General features: G+C 48.0%; 1 protein-coding gene across 11 annotated transcripts in view; it reads left to right on the top strand.

The window, feature by feature from the left end:
• The window catches only part of ABLIM1 (actin binding LIM protein 1), a 330,044-nt gene that overhangs the window by 80,755 nt on the left and 228,836 nt on the right, over nt 1–20,453 (top strand). For 3 of the 11 annotated variants that reach the window (XM_069754375.1, XM_069754373.1, XM_069754370.1), the window contains exon 1: nt 12,811–13,062. The exons of 2 other annotated variants lie outside the window; for them this stretch is intronic. In XM_069754375.1, the coding sequence (XP_069610476.1) occupies nt 13,044–13,062 (19 nt within the window). In that variant the 5' untranslated portion in view covers nt 12,811–13,043. Of the gene's footprint in view, nt 1–12,802; nt 13,063–20,453 lie in introns of those variants that run through there. 6 more of the 11 variants (XM_069754368.1, XM_069754364.1, XM_069754374.1 and 3 more) reach the window with 4 other exon arrangements.

Raw genomic sequence — 20,453 nt, 5'->3', positions numbered from 1 at the left:
ATCGGAGCGCGGGAGGGGTGGAACGGAGCGCGGGGGGCGTGGAACGGAGCACGGGGGGGCTGGAATGGAGCACGGGGGGGTGGAACGGAGCACGGGGGGGGGGTGGATCGGAGTGCAGGGGGGGTGATTGGAGCACGGGGGGGTGATTGGAGCACGGGGGGAGCGGACACGAGCACGGGGGGGAGCGGAGCACAGGGCGGAGGGGAGCCGGAGCAGTGTACCGGCCAGATCGGGGGGGTGGGGGGGCGATCGGAGGGGTGGGGTGGGGGCACACTAGTATTTCCAGCCATGGCCGATGATATTTCAGCATCGGCCATGGCTGGATTGTAATATTTCACCCGTTATAATGGGTGAAATATTACAAATCGCTCTGATTGGCAGTTTCACTTTCAACAGCCAATCAGAGCGATCGTAGCCACGAGGGGGTGAAGCCACCCCCCCTGGGCTAAACTACCACTCCCCCTGTCCCTGCAGATCGGGTGAAATGGGAGTTAACCCTTTCACCCGATCTGCAGGGACGCGATCTTTCCATGACGCCGCATAGGCGTCATGGGTCGGATTGGCACCGACTTTCATGACGCCTACGTGGCGTCAAAGGTCGGGAAGGGGTTAATGAAATAAAGACACAGGGAGTTGTAATAGTTTATTATACTCTCAATCCAATTGAAGACCCTTGTCACCTGAAACAAAGTTAAACTAAAAAAACAACAATATCCCATACCTTCCGTCGTTCAGTCTTGTCCCACGCTGTAAATCCATCTGAAGGGGTTAAATCATTTTACAAGCAGAAGCTCTGCAAATGCAGCCGCCCCTGCCTGTAAAAACGTGGGGAATAAATGGAAAGCAGGGGAATGTAGCTACCTAGACTTGCGGTGCTGCGTTCCCTGCTGGCATAACCTCAGATGAACTCGAACGTGGGAATATTTTCTCACGCTCATATATACATATGTGTCTCACTGATTTTATATATATATATATATATATATCTCTGTCATGGCCAAAAGTATTGACACCCCTGCAATTCTGTCAGATAATACTCATTTTCTTCCTGAAAATGATTGCAGACACAAATTATTAGGTGTTATTATCTTCATTTAATTTGTCTTAAATGAAAACAAAACAAAAGAGAATGAAGCAAAAAGGAAAACATTGATCATTTCACACAAAACTCCAAAAATGGGCCAGACAAAAGTATTGGCACCCTCATCCTAATACTTGGTTGCACAACCTTTAGCCAAAATAACTGCGACCAACCACTTCCGGTAACCATCAATGAGTTTCTTACAATGCTCTGCTGGAATTTTAGACCATTTTTCTATGGCAAACTGCTCCAGGTCCCTGATATTTGAAGGGTGCCTTCTGCAAACTGCCATTTTTAGATCTCTCCACAGGTGATCTATGGGATTCAGGTCTGGACTCATTGCTGCCACCTCAGAAGTCTCCAGTGCTTTCTCTCAAACCATTTTCTAGTGCTTTTTGAAGTGTGTTTTGGGTCATTGTCCTGCTGGAAGACCCATGACCTCTGAGGGAGACCCAGCTTTCTCACACTGGGCCCTATATTATGCTGCAAAATTTGTTGGTAGTCTTCAGACTTCATAATGCCATGCACACGGTCAAGCAGTCCAGTGCCAGAGGCAGCAAAGCAACCCCAAAACATCAGGGAACCTCCGCCATGTTTGACTGTAGGGACCTTGTTCTTTTCTTTAAATGCCTCTTTTTTCTCTCCTGTAAACTCTATGTTGATGCCTTTGCCCAAAAAGCTCTACTTTTTCAGGTAAGTTTTGGCAAACTCCAGCCTGGCTTTTTTATGTCTCGGGGTAAGAAGTGGGGTCTTACTGGGTCTCCTACCATACAGTCCCTTTTCATTCAGACGCCGACGGATAGTACGGGTTGACACTGTTGTACCCTCGGACTGCAGGGCAGCTTGAACTTGTTTGGATGTTAGTCGAGGTTCTTTATCCAACATCCGCACAATCTTGCGTTGAAATCTCTTGTCAATTTTTCTTTTCCATCCACATCTAAGGAGGTTAGCCACAGAGCCATGGGTTTTACACTTCTTGATGACACTGCGCACGGTAGACACAGGAACATTCAGGTCTTTGGAGATGGACTTGTAGCCTTGAGATTGCTCATGCTTCCTCACAATTTGGTTTCTCCAGTCCTCAGACAGTTCTTTGGTCTTCTTTCTTTTCTTCATGCTCAATGTGGTACACACAAGGACACAGGACAGAGGTTGAGTCAACTTTAATCCATGTCAACTGGCTGCAAGTGTGATTTAGTTATTGCCAACACCTGTTAGGTGCCACAGGTAAGTTACAGGTGCTGTTAATTACACTAATTACAGAAGCATCACATGATTTTTCGAACAGTGCCAATACTTTTGTCCACCCCCTTTTTTATGTTTGGTGTGGAATTATATCCAATTTGGCTTTAGGACAATTCTTTGTGTTTTTTTCATTTAAGACAAATTAAATGAAGATAATAATACCAAAGAATTTGTGTTTGCAATCATTTTCAGGAAGAAAATGAGTATTATCTGACAGAATTGCAGGGGTGTCAATACTTTTGGCCATGACTGTGTGTGTGTGTATATATATCTATATCTATAGATATAGATATAGATAGATAGATATATATATATATATATATCCAGTATATATGTTTTAACGAATATTTGAGCCCATGGATCCATTGTATATCCGTATGTCCGTTTTGCAAGCCTGCGAGAAAATCTCGCTGTACGGATGCCATACGGATTACATACGGAGGATGACCTGCGCAAAATACGCTGACACACCCTGCCTACGGATGACATACGGATCACTATTTTGGGAACATTTCTGCATATTACGGCTGTAAAAAACGGACCGTATTTTCATACGCCTAGTGTGACGCCGGCCTTATTGTTGCTCTGGATTTACAGATGAGTGACGGCTCCATCCGGTGATTGCTGCTATTCCAGCACTTCTTCTTGGTGCTGTAATCTTCATGTAGACGAGGGTCTGCGCCGCTCAGTACAAACCGCGGGAGGTTTTATTTTATGGTGATAAGAACATCTAATGGTGTAAATGGCAGAGCAGTGTCATTGTCTGTAAGATTGGACAGAAGTGGGTCAGATATCTGTAATATCTGTATGACGCCACATTGCAGTGCTGTGTTACATGGAGAGGGTGCTGGTAATCCGCCATTACTATCCCCGGCCCCATTGACAGTCACCAGCCCCTGTACGGCTCCAGCCTCCTATTCAGGGCACTGGGCGTTGCATCCTGCAGCTGTGGATGCGCAAATCTTCTCCGTGCACAACTGCAGAATCATCTATTATTAGCCTGAATCACAGTCTCACTAAAAATAGATCCAAACACAGAGCGCCTCCAGCTGCCGGCAGCGAGGACACGGCGCAACCGGTGCGACACCTCGGAGATGTGCACTGCACCAGATACAGAGAGATCTGTGCACTGCACCAGATAAAGAGAGATCTATGCACTGCACCAGATACAGAGAGATCTATGCACTGCACCAGATACAGAGAGGAGATCTGTGCACTGCACCAGATACAGAGAGATCTGTGCACTGCACCAGATACAGAGAGGAGATCCATGCACTGCACCAGATACAGAGAGATCTGTGCACTGCACCAGATACAGAGAGGAGATCCATGCACTGCACCAGATACAGAGAGATCTGTGCACTGCACCAGATACAAAGAGATCTGTGCACTGCACCAGATACAAAGAGATCTGTGCACTGCACCAGATAAAGAGAGATCTATGCACTGCACCAGATAAAGAGAGATCTATGCACTGCACCAGATACAGAGAGATCTATGCACTGCACCAGATACAGAGAGATCTATGCACTGCACCAGATACAGAGAGGAGATCTGTGCACTGCACCAGATACAGAGAGATCTGTGCACTGCACCAGATACAGAGAGATCTGTGCACTGCACCAGATACAAAGAGATCTGTGCACTGCACCAGATACAAAGAGATCTGTGCACTGCACCAGATAAAGAGAGATCTGTGCACTGCACCAGATAAAGAGAGATCTATGCACTGCACCAGATACAGAGAGATCTATGCACTGCACCAGATACAGAGAGATCTATGCACTGCACCAGATACAGAGAGGAGATCTGTGCACTGCACCAGATACAGAGAGATCTGTGCACTGCACCAGATACAGAGAGGAGATCCATGCACTGCACCAGATACAGAGAGATCTGTGCACTGAACCAGATACAGAGAGGAGATCTGTGCACTGCACCAGATACAGTGAGGAGATCTGTGCACTGCACCAGATACAGAGAGATCTGTAAACTGCACCAGATACAGTGAGGAGATCTGTGCACTGCACCAGATACAGAGAGAAGATCCGTACACTGCACCAGATACAGAGAAATCTGTGCACTGCACCAGATACAGAGAGATATGTGCACTGCACCAGATACAGAGAGATCTGTGCACTGCACCAGATACAGGGAGAAGATCCATGCACTGCACCAGATACAGAGAGAAGATCCGTGCACTGCACCAGATACAAAGACAAGATCTGTGCACTGCACCAGATACAGAGAGGAGATCTGTGCACTGAACCAGATACAGAGAGGAGATCTGTGCACTGCACCAGATACAGAGAGATCTGTGCACTGCACCAGATAAAGAGAGATCTATGCACTGCACCAGATACAGAGAGATCTGTGCACTGCACCAGATACAGAGAAATCTGTGCACTGCACCAGATACAGAGAGATATGTGCACTGCACCAGATACAGAGAGAAGATCTGTGCACTGCACCAGATACAGAGAGAAGATCTGTGCACTGCACCAGATACAGAGAGAAGATCTGTGCACTGCACCAGATACAGAGAGAAGATCTGTGCACTGCACCAGATACAGAGAGAAGATCTGTGCACTGCACCAGATACAGAGAGAAGATCTGTGCACTGCACCAGATACAGAGAGAAGATCTGTGCACTGCACCAGATACAGAGAGAAGATCTGTGCACTGCACCAGATACAGAGAGAAGATCTGTGCACTGCACCAGATACAGAGAGAAGATCTGTGCACTGCACCAGATACAGAGAGAAGATCTGTGCACTGCACCAGATACAGAGAGAAGATCTGTGCACTGCACCAGATACAGAGAGAAGATCTGTGCACTGCACCAGATACAGAGAGAAGATCTGTGCACTGCACCAGATACAGAGAGAAGATCTGTGCACTGCACCAGATACAGAGAGAAGATCTGTGCACTGCACCAGATACAGAGAGAAGATCTGTGCACTGCACCAGATACAGAGAGAAGATCTGTGCACTGCACCAGATACAGAGAGAAGATCTGTGCACTGCACCAGATACAGAGAGAAGATCTGTGCACTGCACCAGATACAGAGAGAAGATCTGTGCACTGCACCAGATACAGAGAGAAGATCTGTGCACTGCACCAGATACAGAGAGAAGATCTGTGCACTGCACCAGATACAGAGAGAAGATCTGTGCACTGCACCAGATACAGAGAGAAGATCTGTGCACTGCACCAGATACAGAGAGAAGATCTGTGCACTGCACCAGATACAGAGAGAAGATCTGTGCACTGCACCAGATACAGAGAGAAGATCTGTGCACTGCACCAGATACAGAGAGAAGATCTGTGCACTGCACCAGATACAGAGAGAAGATCTGTGCACTGCACCAGATACAGAGAGAAGATCTGTGCACTGCACCAGATACAGAGAGAAGATCTGTGCACTGCACCAGATACAGAGAGAAGATCTGTGCACTGCACCAGATACAGAGAGAAGATCTGTGCACTGCACCAGATACAGAGAGAAGATCTGTGCACTGCACCAGATACAGAGAGAAGATCTGTGCACTGCACCAGATACAGAGAGAAGATCTGTGCACTGCACCAGATACAGAGAGAAGATCTGTGCACTGCACCAGATACAGAGAGAAGATCTGTGCACTGCACCAGATACAGAGAGAAGATCTGTGCACTGCACCAGATACAGAGAGAAGATCTGTGCACTGCACCAGATACAGAGAGAAGATCTGTGCACTGCACCAGATACAGAGAGAAGATCCGTGCACTGCACCAGATACAGAGAGAAGATCCGTGCACTGCACCAGATACAGAGAGAAGATCTGTACACTGCACCAGATGAAAATTGTGTTTCCCAAGAACCTACATATTGTACAAGTGCAAGACAACGTGCTGTTTACAGTTGTGGCCAAAAGTATTGACACCCCTGCAATTCTGTCAGATAATACTCAGTTTCTTCCTGAAAATGATTGCAAACACAAATTCTTTGTTATTATTATCTTCATTTAATTTGTCTTAAATGAAAAAACACAAAATGAATTGTCCTAAAGCCAAATTGGATATAATTCCACATCAAACATAAAAAGGGGGTGGACAAAAGTATTGGCAGTGTCCAAAAATGACGTGATGCTTCTCTAATTAGTGTAATTAACAGCACCTGTAACTTACCTGTGGCACCTAACAGGTGTTGGCAATAACTAAATCACACTTGCAGCCAGCTGACATGGATTAAAGTTGACTCAACCTCTGTCCTGTGTCCTTTCTTTTCTCCATGCTGAATGTCGTACACACAAGAAGACCAAAGAACTGAGGACTGGAGAAACCAAATTGTGAGGAAGCATGAGCAATCTCAAGGCTGCAAGTCCATCTCCGAAGACCTGAATGTTCCTGTGTCTACCGTGCGCAGTGTAATCAAGAAGTGTAAAGCCCATGGCACTGTGGCTAATCCTCCCCAGATGTGGACGGAAAAGAAAAATTGACAAGAGATTTCAACGCAAGATTGTGCGGATGTTGGATAAAGAACCTCGACTAACATCCAAGCAAGTTCAAGCTGCCCTGCAGTCTGAGGGTACAACAATGTCAACCCGTACTATCCATCGGCGTCTGAATGAAATGTTAGGAGACCCAGGAAGACCCCGCTTCTTACCTCGAGACATAAAAAGCCAGGCTGGTGTTTGCCAAAACTTACCTGAAAAAGCCTAAAACGTTTTGGAAGAATGTTCTCTGGTCAGATGAGACAAAAGTAGAGCTTTTTGGGCAAAGGCATCAACATAGAGTTTACAGGAGAAAAAAGAGGCATTCAAAGAAAAGAACACGGTCCCTACAGTCAAACATGGTGGAGGTTCCCTGATGTTTTGGGGTTGCTTTGCTGCCTCTGGCACTGGACTGCTTGACCGTGTGCATGGCATTATGAAGTCTGAAGACTACCAACAAATTTTGCAGCATAATGTAGAGCCCAGTGTGAGAAAGCTGGGTCTCCCTCAGAGGTCATGGGTCTTCCAGGAGGACAATGACCCAAAACACACTTCAAAAAGCACTAGAAAATGGTTTGAGAGAAAGCACTGGAGACTTCTAAGGTGGCCAGCAATGAGTCCAGACCTGAATCCCATAGATCAGAGGTCCCCAACTCCAGTCCTCAAGGCCCACCAACAGGTCATGTTTTCAGGATTTCCTTTGCATTGCACAGGTGATGCAATTATTACCTGGGCAAGACTAAGGAAATCCTGAAAACATGACATGTTGGTGGGCCTTGAGGACTGGAGTTGGGGACCCCTGCCATAGATCACCTGTGGAGAGATCTAAAAATGGCAGTTTGGAGAAGGCACCCTTCAAATATCAGGGACCTGGAGCAGTTTGCCAAAGAAGAATGGTCTAAAATTCCAGCAGAGCATTGTAAGAAACTCATTGATGGTTACCGGAAGCGACTGGTCGCAGTTATTTTGGCTAAAGGTTGTGCAACCAAGTATTAGGCTGAGGGTGCCAATACTTTTGTCTGGCCCATTTTTGGAGTTTTGTGTGAAATGATCAATGTTTTGCTTTTTGCTTCATTCTCTTTTGTGTTTTTTAATTTAAGACAAATTAAATGAAGATAATAATACCAAAGAATTTGTGTTTGCAATCATTTTCAGGAAGAAACGGAGTATTATCTGACAGAATTGCAGGGGTGTTAATACTTTTGGCCACAACTGTATATAGTGATCGCGTTGTGCTGCAGTACACCCAATATATTGGCTTGTTTTACCGTTTATGAAATCCATCCTCAGTGCATATAAAGCAGCATTAGATACAGTTGAAACCAACTTAGCCTTTACTGGCTATTAAAATAGGAGGACCCCTCAAAAAATGTTGTGGGGTCACCTTATAATGAATAACCAGCAAAGGCTAGACAGACTGCTGCGGGCTGATATTAATAGCCAAGGAAGGGACCATGGATATTGCCCCCCTCAGCTACAAACACCAGCTCACAGCCCCCCAGATATGGCGCATATCTAAGATGCGCCAATTCCAGCATTTGGTCTCGCTCTTCCCACTTGCCCTGTAGTGGTGGTAAGTGGGGTAATAGTTTGGGGGTTAATGTCACCTTTGTAGTGTAAAAGGTGACATCAAGCCCAGCTTAGTAATGGAGAGGTCTCTACAAGACGCCTATCCATTACTAATCCTATAGTTCTTACAGGTTAAATACACAGCCAGAATAGGTCTTGTAATGAAATAAAACACTGCACAGTTTTCCCATCTTTATTGTTTTGCTAATTCCCCGAATCCCTCGATCTCCTCCATAAAATAATAAACCAACCCAAATACTCACTGTTTCGACGTCCTTAATAACGAGTGTCCCATGACAAGTCCAACACTGCTACATCTGGATGCCTGACATGATATAGCAGAGCTTGTAGATGACCTCCGGAGATAACTTGCCGGTGGTCACCTGCACTGCAGTCCTTACAATCAGCTGATCGGGAGAACCAGCGTAGTGACCGGAGGTAACCCCGGCGTTCACGTTCACGGCAGTTCTCGCAGTGAGCTCAATCATCGTGAGAACTGCAGTGGACGCGGACTTCTGGCAGTCACAAGGTAAGAGATTATTTAAATTGGTTCACATGCATATTAAGCTGCGTTTCCGCAGTTATTATGCACGTGAGTAATATTTTTTTAACACATCTAATTATAGTCAATGGGAAATTTACGCTGCGGGGATGGAGCATCTCCGCATCGTAAATAGACATGCTGCGGTCTTTAAAGACGCGTCGCATGTCCGTTTCCGCGGGTCTGCTGCCTGCATCTCCGAACACATAGTGGAGATGGGATTTCATGAAATCCCCTCCACTATGCTGTAACATCTGGACGCAGCATCAAACCCGCAGCGTTTCCTGACCGTGGAAACATACCTTAATACTGCCTTTATGTACAAGAATATGGCTACTATAATACTGCTGCTATGGATAAGGATATATATTTGGTTATTTGTACAGGTAGACTATTTTATAATCCCCCAATGCTCACCTAATTCCCTTTAGTAAAGACTATGAAAATTAGCAGTAAATGTAGAAGTCCATGTCTCTAGAGCTGTATGGCAGATTTAAAATACAGAAAAATAAAGATTACTGAGAAGAGCCGCTTTAATAAAATAATTGATAAATAGCCAGATTTTGTCTGGTGAAATGTCATCTTAGCAGTTTTACTGGCATCTTTGATGTGAGTTATTTCTTTCCGCTTTTCATGTTGGGTCGTTACAATCCCACGACCTCTTTGTGTTCTCTGACCTCGCATTTCTTTTTCTGTCCTGACTCCTTTGCTATCATTACTGTGTGTCAGTCTCATTCATGGTCATGATTTGATGATCTTTCTTGTCAAATTCGAAGTAAATCCTAAAAGCATTGCTCGCTGATTTGGACAATCCTCTGTGAGCTGCACAAATCCAAGTTCTGCCCTGTCTCACAGCTTGGATTACAGTGATACATTGTTAGGAAACCTTCATCTGTGAGAATTCCTAGGTTGGTATGGAATTTTATCCCGTGATGCAAATAATGATTCTCCTTTTGTTGACAGCAAGCAGCTCTTTTAATATGTTGATAAATTCACGCTGCAGGTATATGAGGGCCGTGCAAGACTGCGTTCTAATTAAGGGGCTCCTCGCTAGATTGCTACTCATGAAGTGCTGCTTGCGAGGTGCCGCTGACTAGGTGCCGCTGACTAGGTGCCCCTCGCTAGGTGCTGCTCGCTAGGTGCCGCTCGATAGGTGCCCCTCACTAGGTGCCCCTCACTAGGTGCCCCTCGCTAGGTGCCCCTCGCTAGGTGCCGCTCACTAGGTGCCGCTCACTAGGTGCCCCTCACTAGGTGCCGCTCACTAGGTGCCCCTCACTATTTGCCCCTCACTATTTGCCCCTCACTATTTGCTCCTCACTGGGTGCCCCTCACTGGGTGCCCCTCACTAGGTGCCGCTCACTATTTGCTCCTCACTAGGTGCCGCTCACTAGGTGCCCCTCACTATTTGCTGCTCACTAGGGGCCCCTCACTGGGTGCCCCTCACTAGGTGCCGCTGACTAGGTGCCCCTCACTAGGTGCCGCTCACTAGGTGCCTCTCACTATTTGCTCCTCACTAGGTGCCCCTCACTATTTGCTGCTCACTAGGTGCCCCTCACTGGGTGCCCCTCACTAGGTGCCGCTCACTAGGTGCCTCTCACCATTTGCTCCTCACTAGGTGCCCCTCACTATTTGCTCCTCACTAGGTGCCCCTCACTATTTGCTCCTCACTAGGTGGTACTCGTTGTGTCGTAATGTAGCGGCCTCTAATGGATAGTTTGTGCAATTAGTGGTGCATTCTAACTCTCTCTATATACTTTAATTAAGGGGTTGATACTGACAGAAGAGGCCGCTGTGTAAGAAAAGTATATTGTCCGTTTGTGTCCAATAGCTCCTCAGTATGTTCCCTGTGTGTTGTGTTTATCACCCACTCCTGGTTTTGGCTACAAATACTGATGTAAAATGCTGACCACATACTGATAGTGTGACGGCCTAAGGCTATGTGCACACGTTCAGGAATTCATGCAGAAAATTCCTGTGAAAATCCGGACATTTCTGGCAGATTTCCGCATGAAATCCGCATGCGTTTTTTTGCGCGTTTTTTGCGCAGTTTTGACGCGTTTTTTTCCGGACATTTCCCAATGCATTAGACAGTGGGAAAACCGCGGAATAAAAACGCAAAATTAATGAGCAGGTTCATTATTTGTCCGCAATGCGTTTTTCATGCGGAAAAACGCACATCATGTGCACAGAAATTGCGGATTTCATTAAAAATGATAGGATGCTTAATGTATGCAGATTATTTGCGGTTTCATAGCGTTTTTATAGCGCAAAAACGCTAGAAAACCGCAAATAATCTGCAACGTGTGCACATAGCCTTAGGCTGCCGTCACACTGTCAGTATTTGGTCAGTATTTTACATCAGTATTTGTAGCCAAAACCAGGAGTGGAACAATTAGAAGAAAAGTATAATAGAAACATCTGCACCACTTCTGTATTTATCACCCACTCCTGGTTTTGGATACAAATACTGATGTAAAATACTGACCAAATACTGCTAGTGTGACGGCAGCCTTAAACTGTAAAGCGCTGCGGAATATGTTGTTGCTATATAAATAAAGATTATTATTATCATCATCAGTATTTGTAGCGAAAACCAGGAGAGGAACAATCAGAGGAAAAGTCTAATAGAAACACGTTTGTCTAAATTCAGAGGCAAGAAACCTGTGGGAACCTTCCTTCTCAGTCAGCTGCTTTGTTACAGTGTTTCATTCTAGGCAATCCCCTGTAGATAAGCGCAGCTGCGGCACAAGCCGATTTCCTGCCGGGATTGTTACAATGTATCTGTATTGCAGTATTTGTAAGCCAAATCTAAAACTGAGAGCTCCACCCACTCCAGGTGTACAGGGAAGGTGTGTGACATGCAGGCTGGAGTTTGGCCCCTGGTGTGGCAGCAGTGACCCAGCACTAGGTGGAGGCAGCAGTGGCCCGGCACTAGGTGGAGGCAGCAGTGGCCCAGCACTAGGTGGAGGCAGCAGTGGCCCAGCACTAGGTGGAGGCAGCAGTGGCACAGCCCTAGGTGGAGGCAGCAGTGACCCAGCACTAGGTGGAGGCAGCAGTGGCCCGGCACTAGGTGGAGGCAGCAGTGGCCCAGCCCTAGGTGGAGGCAGCAGTGGCCCAGCCCTAGGTGGAGGCAGCAGTGACCCGGCACTAGGTGGAGGCAGCAGTGGCCCGGCACTAGGTGGAGGCAGCAGTGGCCCGGCACTAGGTGGAGGCAGCAGTGGCCCAGCACTAGGTGGAGACAGCAGTGGCTCAGCCCTAGGTGGAGGCAGCAGTGGCCCAGCACTAAGTGGAGACAGCAGTGGCTCAGCCCTAGGTGGAGGCAGCAGTAGCCCAGCACTAGGTGGAGGCAGCAGTGACCCAGCACTAGGTGGAGGCAGCAGTGACCCGGCCCTAGATGGAGGCAGCAGTGGCCCGGCACTAGGTGGAGGCAGCAGTGGCCCAGCACTAGGTGGAGGCAGCAGTGACCCGGCCCTAGATGGAGGCAGCAGTGGCCCGGCACTAGGTGGAGGCAGCAGTGGCCCGGCACTAGGTGGAGGCAGCAGTAGCCCAGCACTAGGTGGAGGCAGCAGTGACCCAGCACTAGGTGGAGGCAGCAGTGACCCAGCACTAGGTGGAGGCAGCAGTGACCCGGCACTAGGTGGAGGCAGCAGTGACCCGGCACTAGGTGGAGGCAGCAGTGGCCCGGCACTAGGTGGAGGCAGCAGTGGCCCAGCCCTAGGTGGAGGCAGCAGTGGCCCAGCACTAGGTGGAGGCAGCAGTGGCCCAGCCCTGGGTGGAGGCAGCAGTGGCCCGGCACTAGGTGGAGGCAGCAGTGGCCCGGCACTAGGTGGAGGCAGCAGTGACCCGGCACTAGGTGGAGGCAGCAGTGGCCCGGCACTAGGTGGAGGCAGCAGTGGCCCGGCACTAGGTGGAGGCAGCAGTGGCCCAGCCCTAGGTGGAGGCAGCAGTGGCCCAGCACTAGGTGGAGGCAGCAGTGGCCCGGCACTAGGTGGAGGCAGCAAGCTGTGGAATGCTCCATGTGTCCCCAGCAGCTGCAGCAGAGCAGAGTCCGCAGAGCAGCAGCGATCACTGGGCTCCAGGCTCTGTCCCTGCTCCGGCCAGAGAATACCCTGCGTCTGGGAAGAGGCCGCCGTCATGGTGAAAGACGAAACAGGTAATTATCAGCCATCAGCTGGCACATTGTGACCCCACAATCTGACTGCCAGCAACCTCCAGCACCAGAAGTGATCAATATCTAACATGAGTCCTCGGAACTCTTCACTCTTGTGCCATACTGGTTGTCACCCAACTTTCCCAGGAATAGATGCGTTCTCTCAATTAGAGGGGAAAGTTTGCTTTACATTTATCAGATGATTCTTTGTTCTTGAGGAAGTGACACCCACAATTGTGAGAACCCCCAATGAGCTGGGGTTACCCCTGCGAGAAAGTGAGACCCCACAGAGCCACTGATCTGTGTAGTTCAGCCAGTACAGCTATCTTCCAGATCCCTATGTCAGCCCCCTGTAAATCGTCCCATATAAAAGACTCCGCTCTTTACAAGAGAATTTGCCTTTCTTTATTAGTTATTGTTCTGTTAAACTTTTGCTGTTCTGTTCATTTATTGTTTGCTCTGATGTTCCATTTTAATAATCAGTATTTTTTACACTGATTTCCTCAGGTTAGAAGATCGCTATATGAAGTGTAAAATATTGACGCTTCCTAATACTGATACATTGTTTGTGTTCTATCATGGAGCGCTGATGCTTTTTCTTCTCATAGTTTCCTCCTATTTGTGGTCAGTGAGGACTGAGTAGATATGAGGGTTGGCGGTGCACATAGCGGGGATGCTCACGTTACAGCAGCTGGGCTCACACGTGTTGGGGCCCCTGTGTTGTGTGGACCCTCCATGTGTCGCCGGAGCTTGTGTAGGGGAATGTTTTCTTCTTGTTCTATGTCAGGAATCTCCCTGTACAAAGCATCATGGAGGAAAAGTGGAAACTCTGATAACCTCCTCTGTAAATAGAGTTGACTGTGGCCCCTGTGTCAGGAGTGAAACCATTTGTTCTGTGGGTCTGCACCCACCCCGGGTTGTTGTTTTTTTTCTTGAATTAATAGACACCTGTCTCTTTACAGTCTCTGTGGATGATTTATTTTTATGGTCTTGTGTTTGTTGGAGTTTTGTAAACTTCAGAATGACAAAATAAATGTGCAGCAAATCAAAGGGGTCTTTGTGCATAGCTGGGTAGACTTGCCACTTATGAGCCATGGCGAGCTGGGTCAGAAACGCTGTGATGGCTACATCTACATTGATTGTCACTCAGCTTTCCCATAATGGAAGTGTTCATTAGAAAGGCTTTTCAAAAGTTCAGAATATTTATTACAATGAGAACAAAGCCAAGTTCCCATTATGTCGCTGCCACTTGGAGACATATGGCCATTCACGCGGTGACGTAAAACCACATTAGAGCTGCAACCAGAGAAAAACATAACAGCAGGTGACCTTGTGACGGGCGCAAATAAGTGACTGTCTGCGTCTCTTGGAGGCACATTGTCATCTGTCGTGGGTTTACATTGTCATCTCAGAAGATACTTTGTCATCTATCATCTATCTATATTGTTATCAGAGGTTACATTATGTATTGCTGGTTGTCATTTATCTGGGGCTACATTGTCATTTATCAGGGATTACACTGGAATCTATCGGGGTTGTAGCCTCATATTTTAGGTTACATTACAGTCTGATGGGATAGATTGTCATCTCTGAGCGACATTGACATCTACTGTATGTTACTGTCCTTTATCAGGGTTCAGTATCCTCTAGATGCGGGGAGGACATGTTAATTTTCATCTGTCAGGGATATTACATTGTCATCAGGTGCAGGGGTTACAATTGCTTCTGGATCGGTCCCTATAACTATTAAACACCTCTGATAGTTGAAGATTTTGCATTAAGACCCACAAGTTTCAAGTTGGTGATCGACATTGATCAAGTTATACCTTCTGTAGATTACATTGTCATCTGATCCGATATATTCTTAAATATTGTATTCTCCATAGACATCTGTAGTAGATTCTCATCAAGGGCAGGTTACATTGTCATCTATCAGGGCTTAGACTTGTATCTGTGGGGTACGCCGTCATCTATCGGGGCTTAGACTTGTGTCTGTGGGGTACGCTGTCATCTGTCGGGGCTTAGACTTGTATCTGTGGGGTACGCCGTCATGTATCAGCGCTTAGACTTGTGTCTGTGGGGTACGCTGTCATCTGTCAGGGCTTAGACTTGTATCTGTGGGGTATGCTGTCATCTGTCGGGGCTTAGACTTGTATCTGTGGGGTATGCTGTCATCTGCCATCCTTTGTAGATTACATTGTTGTCTGTCAGGGTTTGCATTGTCATCTATGGATGGTTCCATTGTTGCTTCCCAGTGTCACTCTCTTGCAGTTTCCAGGGCTCGGTGCCCAGTGATGGTGCCAGGCGCTGGTATCTGTGTAGGGCAGAGTGACAGATGAGTGATTTCTGAATCAGTGTGTGGTGATAACATTCCAGGGCTTAGACTTGTATCTGTGGGGTACGCCGTCATCTATCGGGGCTTAGACTTGTGTCTGTGGGGTACGATGTCATCTATCAGGGCTTAGACTTGTATCTGTGGGGTACGCTGTCATCTATCAGGGCTTAGACTTGTATCTGTGGGGTACGCCGTCATCTATCGGGGCTTAGACTTGTATCTGTGGGGTACGCTGTCATCTATCAGAGCTTAGACTTGTATCTGTGGGGTACGCCGTCATCTATCGGGGCTTAGACTTGTATCTGTGGGGTACGCTGTCATCTATCGGAGCTTAGACTTGTATCTGTGGGGTACGCTGTCATCTATCAGAGCTTAGACTTGTATCTGTGGGGTACGCTGTCATGTATCGGGGCTTAGACTTGTCTGTGGGGTACGCTGTCATCTTTCGGGGCTTAGACTTGTATCTGTGGGGTACGCCGTCATGTATCAGCGCTTAGACTTGTATCTGTGGGGTACGCTGTCATCTGTCGGGGCTTAGACTTGTATCTGTATGGTACGCTGTCATCTATCGGGGCTTAGACTTGTATCTGTGGGGTAAGCTGTCATCTATCAGGGCTTAGACATGTATCTGTGGGGGACGCTGTCATCTGTTGGGGCTTAGACTTGTGTCTGTGGGGTACACTGTCATCTATCAGAGCTTAGACTTGTATTTGTGGGGTATGCTGTCATCTGTCGGGGCTTAGACTTGTATCTGTGGGGTACGCCGTCATCTATCGGGGCTTAGACTTGTATCTGTGGGGTACGCTGTCATCTATCAGAGCTTAGACTTGTATCTGTGGGGTACGCCGTCATCTATCGGGGCTTAGACTTGTATCTGTGGGGTACGCTGTCATCTATCGGAGCTTAGACTTGTATCTGTGGGGTACGCTGTCATCTATCAGAGCTTAGACTTGTATCTGTGGGGTACGCTGTCATGTATCGGGGCTTAGACTTGTCTGTGGGGTACGCTGTCATCTTTCGGGGCTTAGACTTGTATCTGTGGGGTACGCCGTCATGTATCAGCGCTTAGACTTGTATCTGTGGGGTACGCTGTCATCTGTCGGGGCTTAGACTTGTATCTGTATGGTACGCTGTCATCTATCGGGGCTTAGACTTGTATCTGTGGGGTAAGCTGTCATCTATCAGGGCTTAGACATGTATCTGTGGGGGACGCTGTCATCTGTTGGGGCTTAGACTTGTGTCTGTGGGGTACACTGTCATCTATCAGAGCTTAGACTTGTATTTGTGGGGTATGCTGTCATCTGTCGGGGCTTAGACTTGTATCTGTGGGGTACGCTGTCATCTGTCGGGGCTTAGACTTGTATCTGTGGGGTACGCTGTCATCTGTCGGGGCTTAGACTTGTATCTGTGGGGTACGCTGTCATCTATCAGAGCTTAGACTTGTATCTGTGGGGTACGCTGTCATCTATCAGAGCTTAGACTTGTATCTGTGGGGTACGCTGTCATGTATCGGGGCTTAGACTTGTCTGTGGGGTACGCTGTCATCTGTCGGGGCTTAGACTTGTATCTGTGGGGTACGCCGTCATGTATCAGCGCTTAGACTTGTGTCTGTGGGGTACGCTGTCATCTGTCAGGGCTTAGACTTGTATCTGTGGGGTATGCTGTCATCTGTCGGGGCTTAGACTTGTATCTGTGGGGTATGCTGTCATCTATCGGGGCTTAGACTTGTATCTGTGGGGTACGCTGTCATCTATCAGAGCTTAGACTTGTATCTGTGGGGTACGCTGTCATCTATCAGGGCTTAGACTTCTATCTGTGGGGTACGCAGTCATGTATCGGGGCTTAGACTTGTATCTGTGGGGTACGCTGTCATCTGTCGGGGCTTAGACTTGTATCTGTATGGTACGCTGTCATCTATCGGGGCTTAGACTTGTATCTGTGGGGTAAGCTGTCATCTATCGGGGCTTAGACATGTATCTGTGGGGGACGCTGTCATCTGTTGGGGCTTAGACTTGTGTCTGTGGGGTACACTGTCATCTATCAGAGCTTAGACTTGTATTTGTGGGGTATGCTGTCATCTGTCGGGGCTTAGACTTGTATCTGTGGGGTACGCTGTCATCTGTCGGGGCTTAGACTTGTATCTGTGGGGTACGCCGTCATGTATCAGCGCTTAGACTTGTGTCTGTGGGGTACGCTGTCATCTGTCAGGGCTTAGACTTGTATCTGTGGGGTATGCTGTCATCTGTCGGGGCTTAGACTTGTATCTGTGGGGTATGCTGTCATCTATCGGGGCTTAGACTTGTATCTGTGGGGTACGCTGTCATCTATCAGAGCTTAGACTTGTATCTGTGGGGTACGCTGTCATCTATCAGGGCTTAGACTTCTATCTGTGGGGTACGCCGTCATGTATCGGGGCTTAGACTTGTATCTGTGGGGTACGCTGTCATCTGTCGGGGCTTAGACTTGTATCTGTATGGTACGCTGTCATCTATCGGGGCTTAGACTTGTATCTGTGGGGTAAGCTGTCATCTATCGGGGCTTAGACATGTATCTGTGGGGGACGCTGTCATCTGTTGGGGCTTAGACTTGTGTCTGTGGGGTACACTGTCATCTATCAGAGCTTAGACTTGTATTTGTGGGGTATGCTGTCATCTGTCGGGGCTTAGACTTGTATCTGTGGGGTACGCTGTCATCTGTCGGGGCTTAGACTTGTATCTGTGGGGTACGCTGTCATCTGTCGGGGCTTAGACTTGTATCTGTGGGGTACGCTGTCATCTATCAGAGCTTAGACTTGTATCTGTGGGGTACGCTGTCATGTATCGGGGCTTAGACTTGTATCTGTGGGGTACGCCGTCATCTATCGGGGCTTAGACTTGTATCTGTGGGGTACGCCGTCATCTATCGGGGCTTAGACTTGTGTCTGTGGAGTACGCTGTCATCTATCAGGGCTTAGACTTGTATCTGTGGGGTACGCTGTCATCTATCAGGGCTTAGACTTGTATCTGTGGGGTACGCCGTCATCTATCGGGGCTTAGACTTGTATCTGTGGGGTACGCTGTCATCTGTCGGGGCTTAGACTTGTATCTGTGGGGTACGCTGTCATCTGTCGGGGCTTAGACTTGTATCTGTGGGGTACGCTGTCATCTATCAGAGCTTAGACTTGTATCTGTGGGGTACGCTGTCATGTATCGGGGCTTAGACTTGTGTCTGTGGGGTACGCTGTCATCTGTCGGGGCTTAGACTTGTATCTGTGGGGTATGCCGTCCTGTATCAGCGCTTAGACTTGTGTCTGTGGGGTACGCTGTCATCTATCAGAGCTTAGACTTGTGTCTGTGTGGTATGCTGTCATCTGTCAGGGCTTAGACTTGTATCTGTGGGGTATGCTGTCATCTGTCGGGGCTTAGACTTGTACCTGTGGGGTATGCTGCCATCTGTCGGGGCTTAGACTTGTATCTGTGGGGTACGCTGTCGTCTGTCAGGGCTTAGACTTGTATCTGTGGGGTATGCTGTCATCTGCCATCCTTTGTAGATTACATTGTTGTCTGTCAGGGTTTGCATTGTCATCTATGGATGGTTCCATTGTTGCTTCCCAGTGTCACTCTCTTGCAGTTTCCAGGGCTCGGTGCCCAGTGATGGTGCCAGGCGCTGGTATCTGTGTAGGGCAGAGTGACAGATGAGTGATTTCTGAATCAGTGTGTGGTGATAACATTCCAGGGCTTAGACTTGTATCTGTGGGGTACGCCGTCATCTATCGGGGCTTAGACTTGTATCTGTGGGGTACGCCGTCATCTATCGGGGCTTAGACTTGTGTCTGTGGGGTACGCTGTCATCTATCAGGGCTTAGACTTGTATCTGTGGGGTACGCTGTCATCTATCAGGGCTTAGACTTGTATCTGTGGGGTACGCCGTCATCTATCGGGGCTTAGACTTGTATCTGTGGGGTACGCTGTCATCTATCAGAGCTTAGACTTGTATCTGTGGGGTACGCCGTCATCTATCGGGGCTTAGACTTGTCTGTGGGGTACGCTGTCATCTATCAGGGCTTAGACTTGTATCTGTGGGGTACGCTGTCATCTATCAGGGCTTAGACTTCTATCTGTGGGGTACGCCATCATGTATCGGGGCTTAGACTTGTATCTGTGGGGTACGCTGTCATCTGTCGGGGCTTAGACTTGTATCTGTATGGTACGCTGTCATCTATCGGGGCTTAGACTTGTATCTGTGGGGGACGCTGTCATCTGTCGGGGCTTAGACTTCTGTCTGTGGGGTACACTGTCATCTATCAGAGCTTAGACTTGTATTTGTGGGGTATGCTGTCATCTGTCGGGGCTTAGACTTGTATCTGTGGGGTACGCTGTCATCTATCAGAGCTTAGACTTGTATCTGTGGGGTACGCTGTCATCTATCAGAGCTTAGACTTGTATCTGTGGGGTATGCCGTCATGTATCAGCGCTTAGACTTGTGTCTGTGGGGTACGCTGTCATCTATCAGAGCTTAGACTTGTGTCTGTGTGGTATGCTGTCATCTGTCAGGGCTTAGACTTGTATCTGTGGGGTATGCTGTCATCTGTCGGGGCTTAGACTTGTACCTGTGGGGTATGCTGTCATCTGTCGGGGCTTAGACTTGTATCTGTGGGGTACGCTGTCGTCTGTCAGGGCTTAGACTTGTATCTGTGGGGTATGCTGTCATCTGCCATCCTTTGTAGATTACATTGTTGTCTGTCAGGGTTTGCATTGTCATCTATGGATGGTTCCATTGTTGCTTCCCAGTGTCACTCTCTTGCAGTTTCCAGGGCTCGGTGCCCAGTGATGGTGCCAGGCGCTGGTATCTGTGTAGGGCAGAGTGACAGATGAGTGATTTCTGAATCAGTGTGTGGTGATAACATTCCAGCTGGATTATTGCCGCTGTTTATGAAGTGGGTGCGCTGCTGCGGCTGCGCTGTCGTGTGTCACCTTTGCACTTTTTCCTTGTTGATAAATACCTGACAATGAACTTGAGTTTTCCTTGCACCCCAGCAGCTGATAAGAGGAAGCTGTAATGCTGCACCCACCCTCAATCC

The sequence above is a fragment of the Ranitomeya imitator genome, chromosome 2 (assembly GCF_032444005.1).
Source record: "Ranitomeya imitator isolate aRanImi1 chromosome 2, aRanImi1.pri, whole genome shotgun sequence".
NCBI classification, from domain to species: domain Eukaryota; kingdom Metazoa; phylum Chordata; class Amphibia; order Anura; family Dendrobatidae; genus Ranitomeya; species Ranitomeya imitator.
This window is presented reverse-complemented; position numbering and strand designations above follow the sequence as displayed.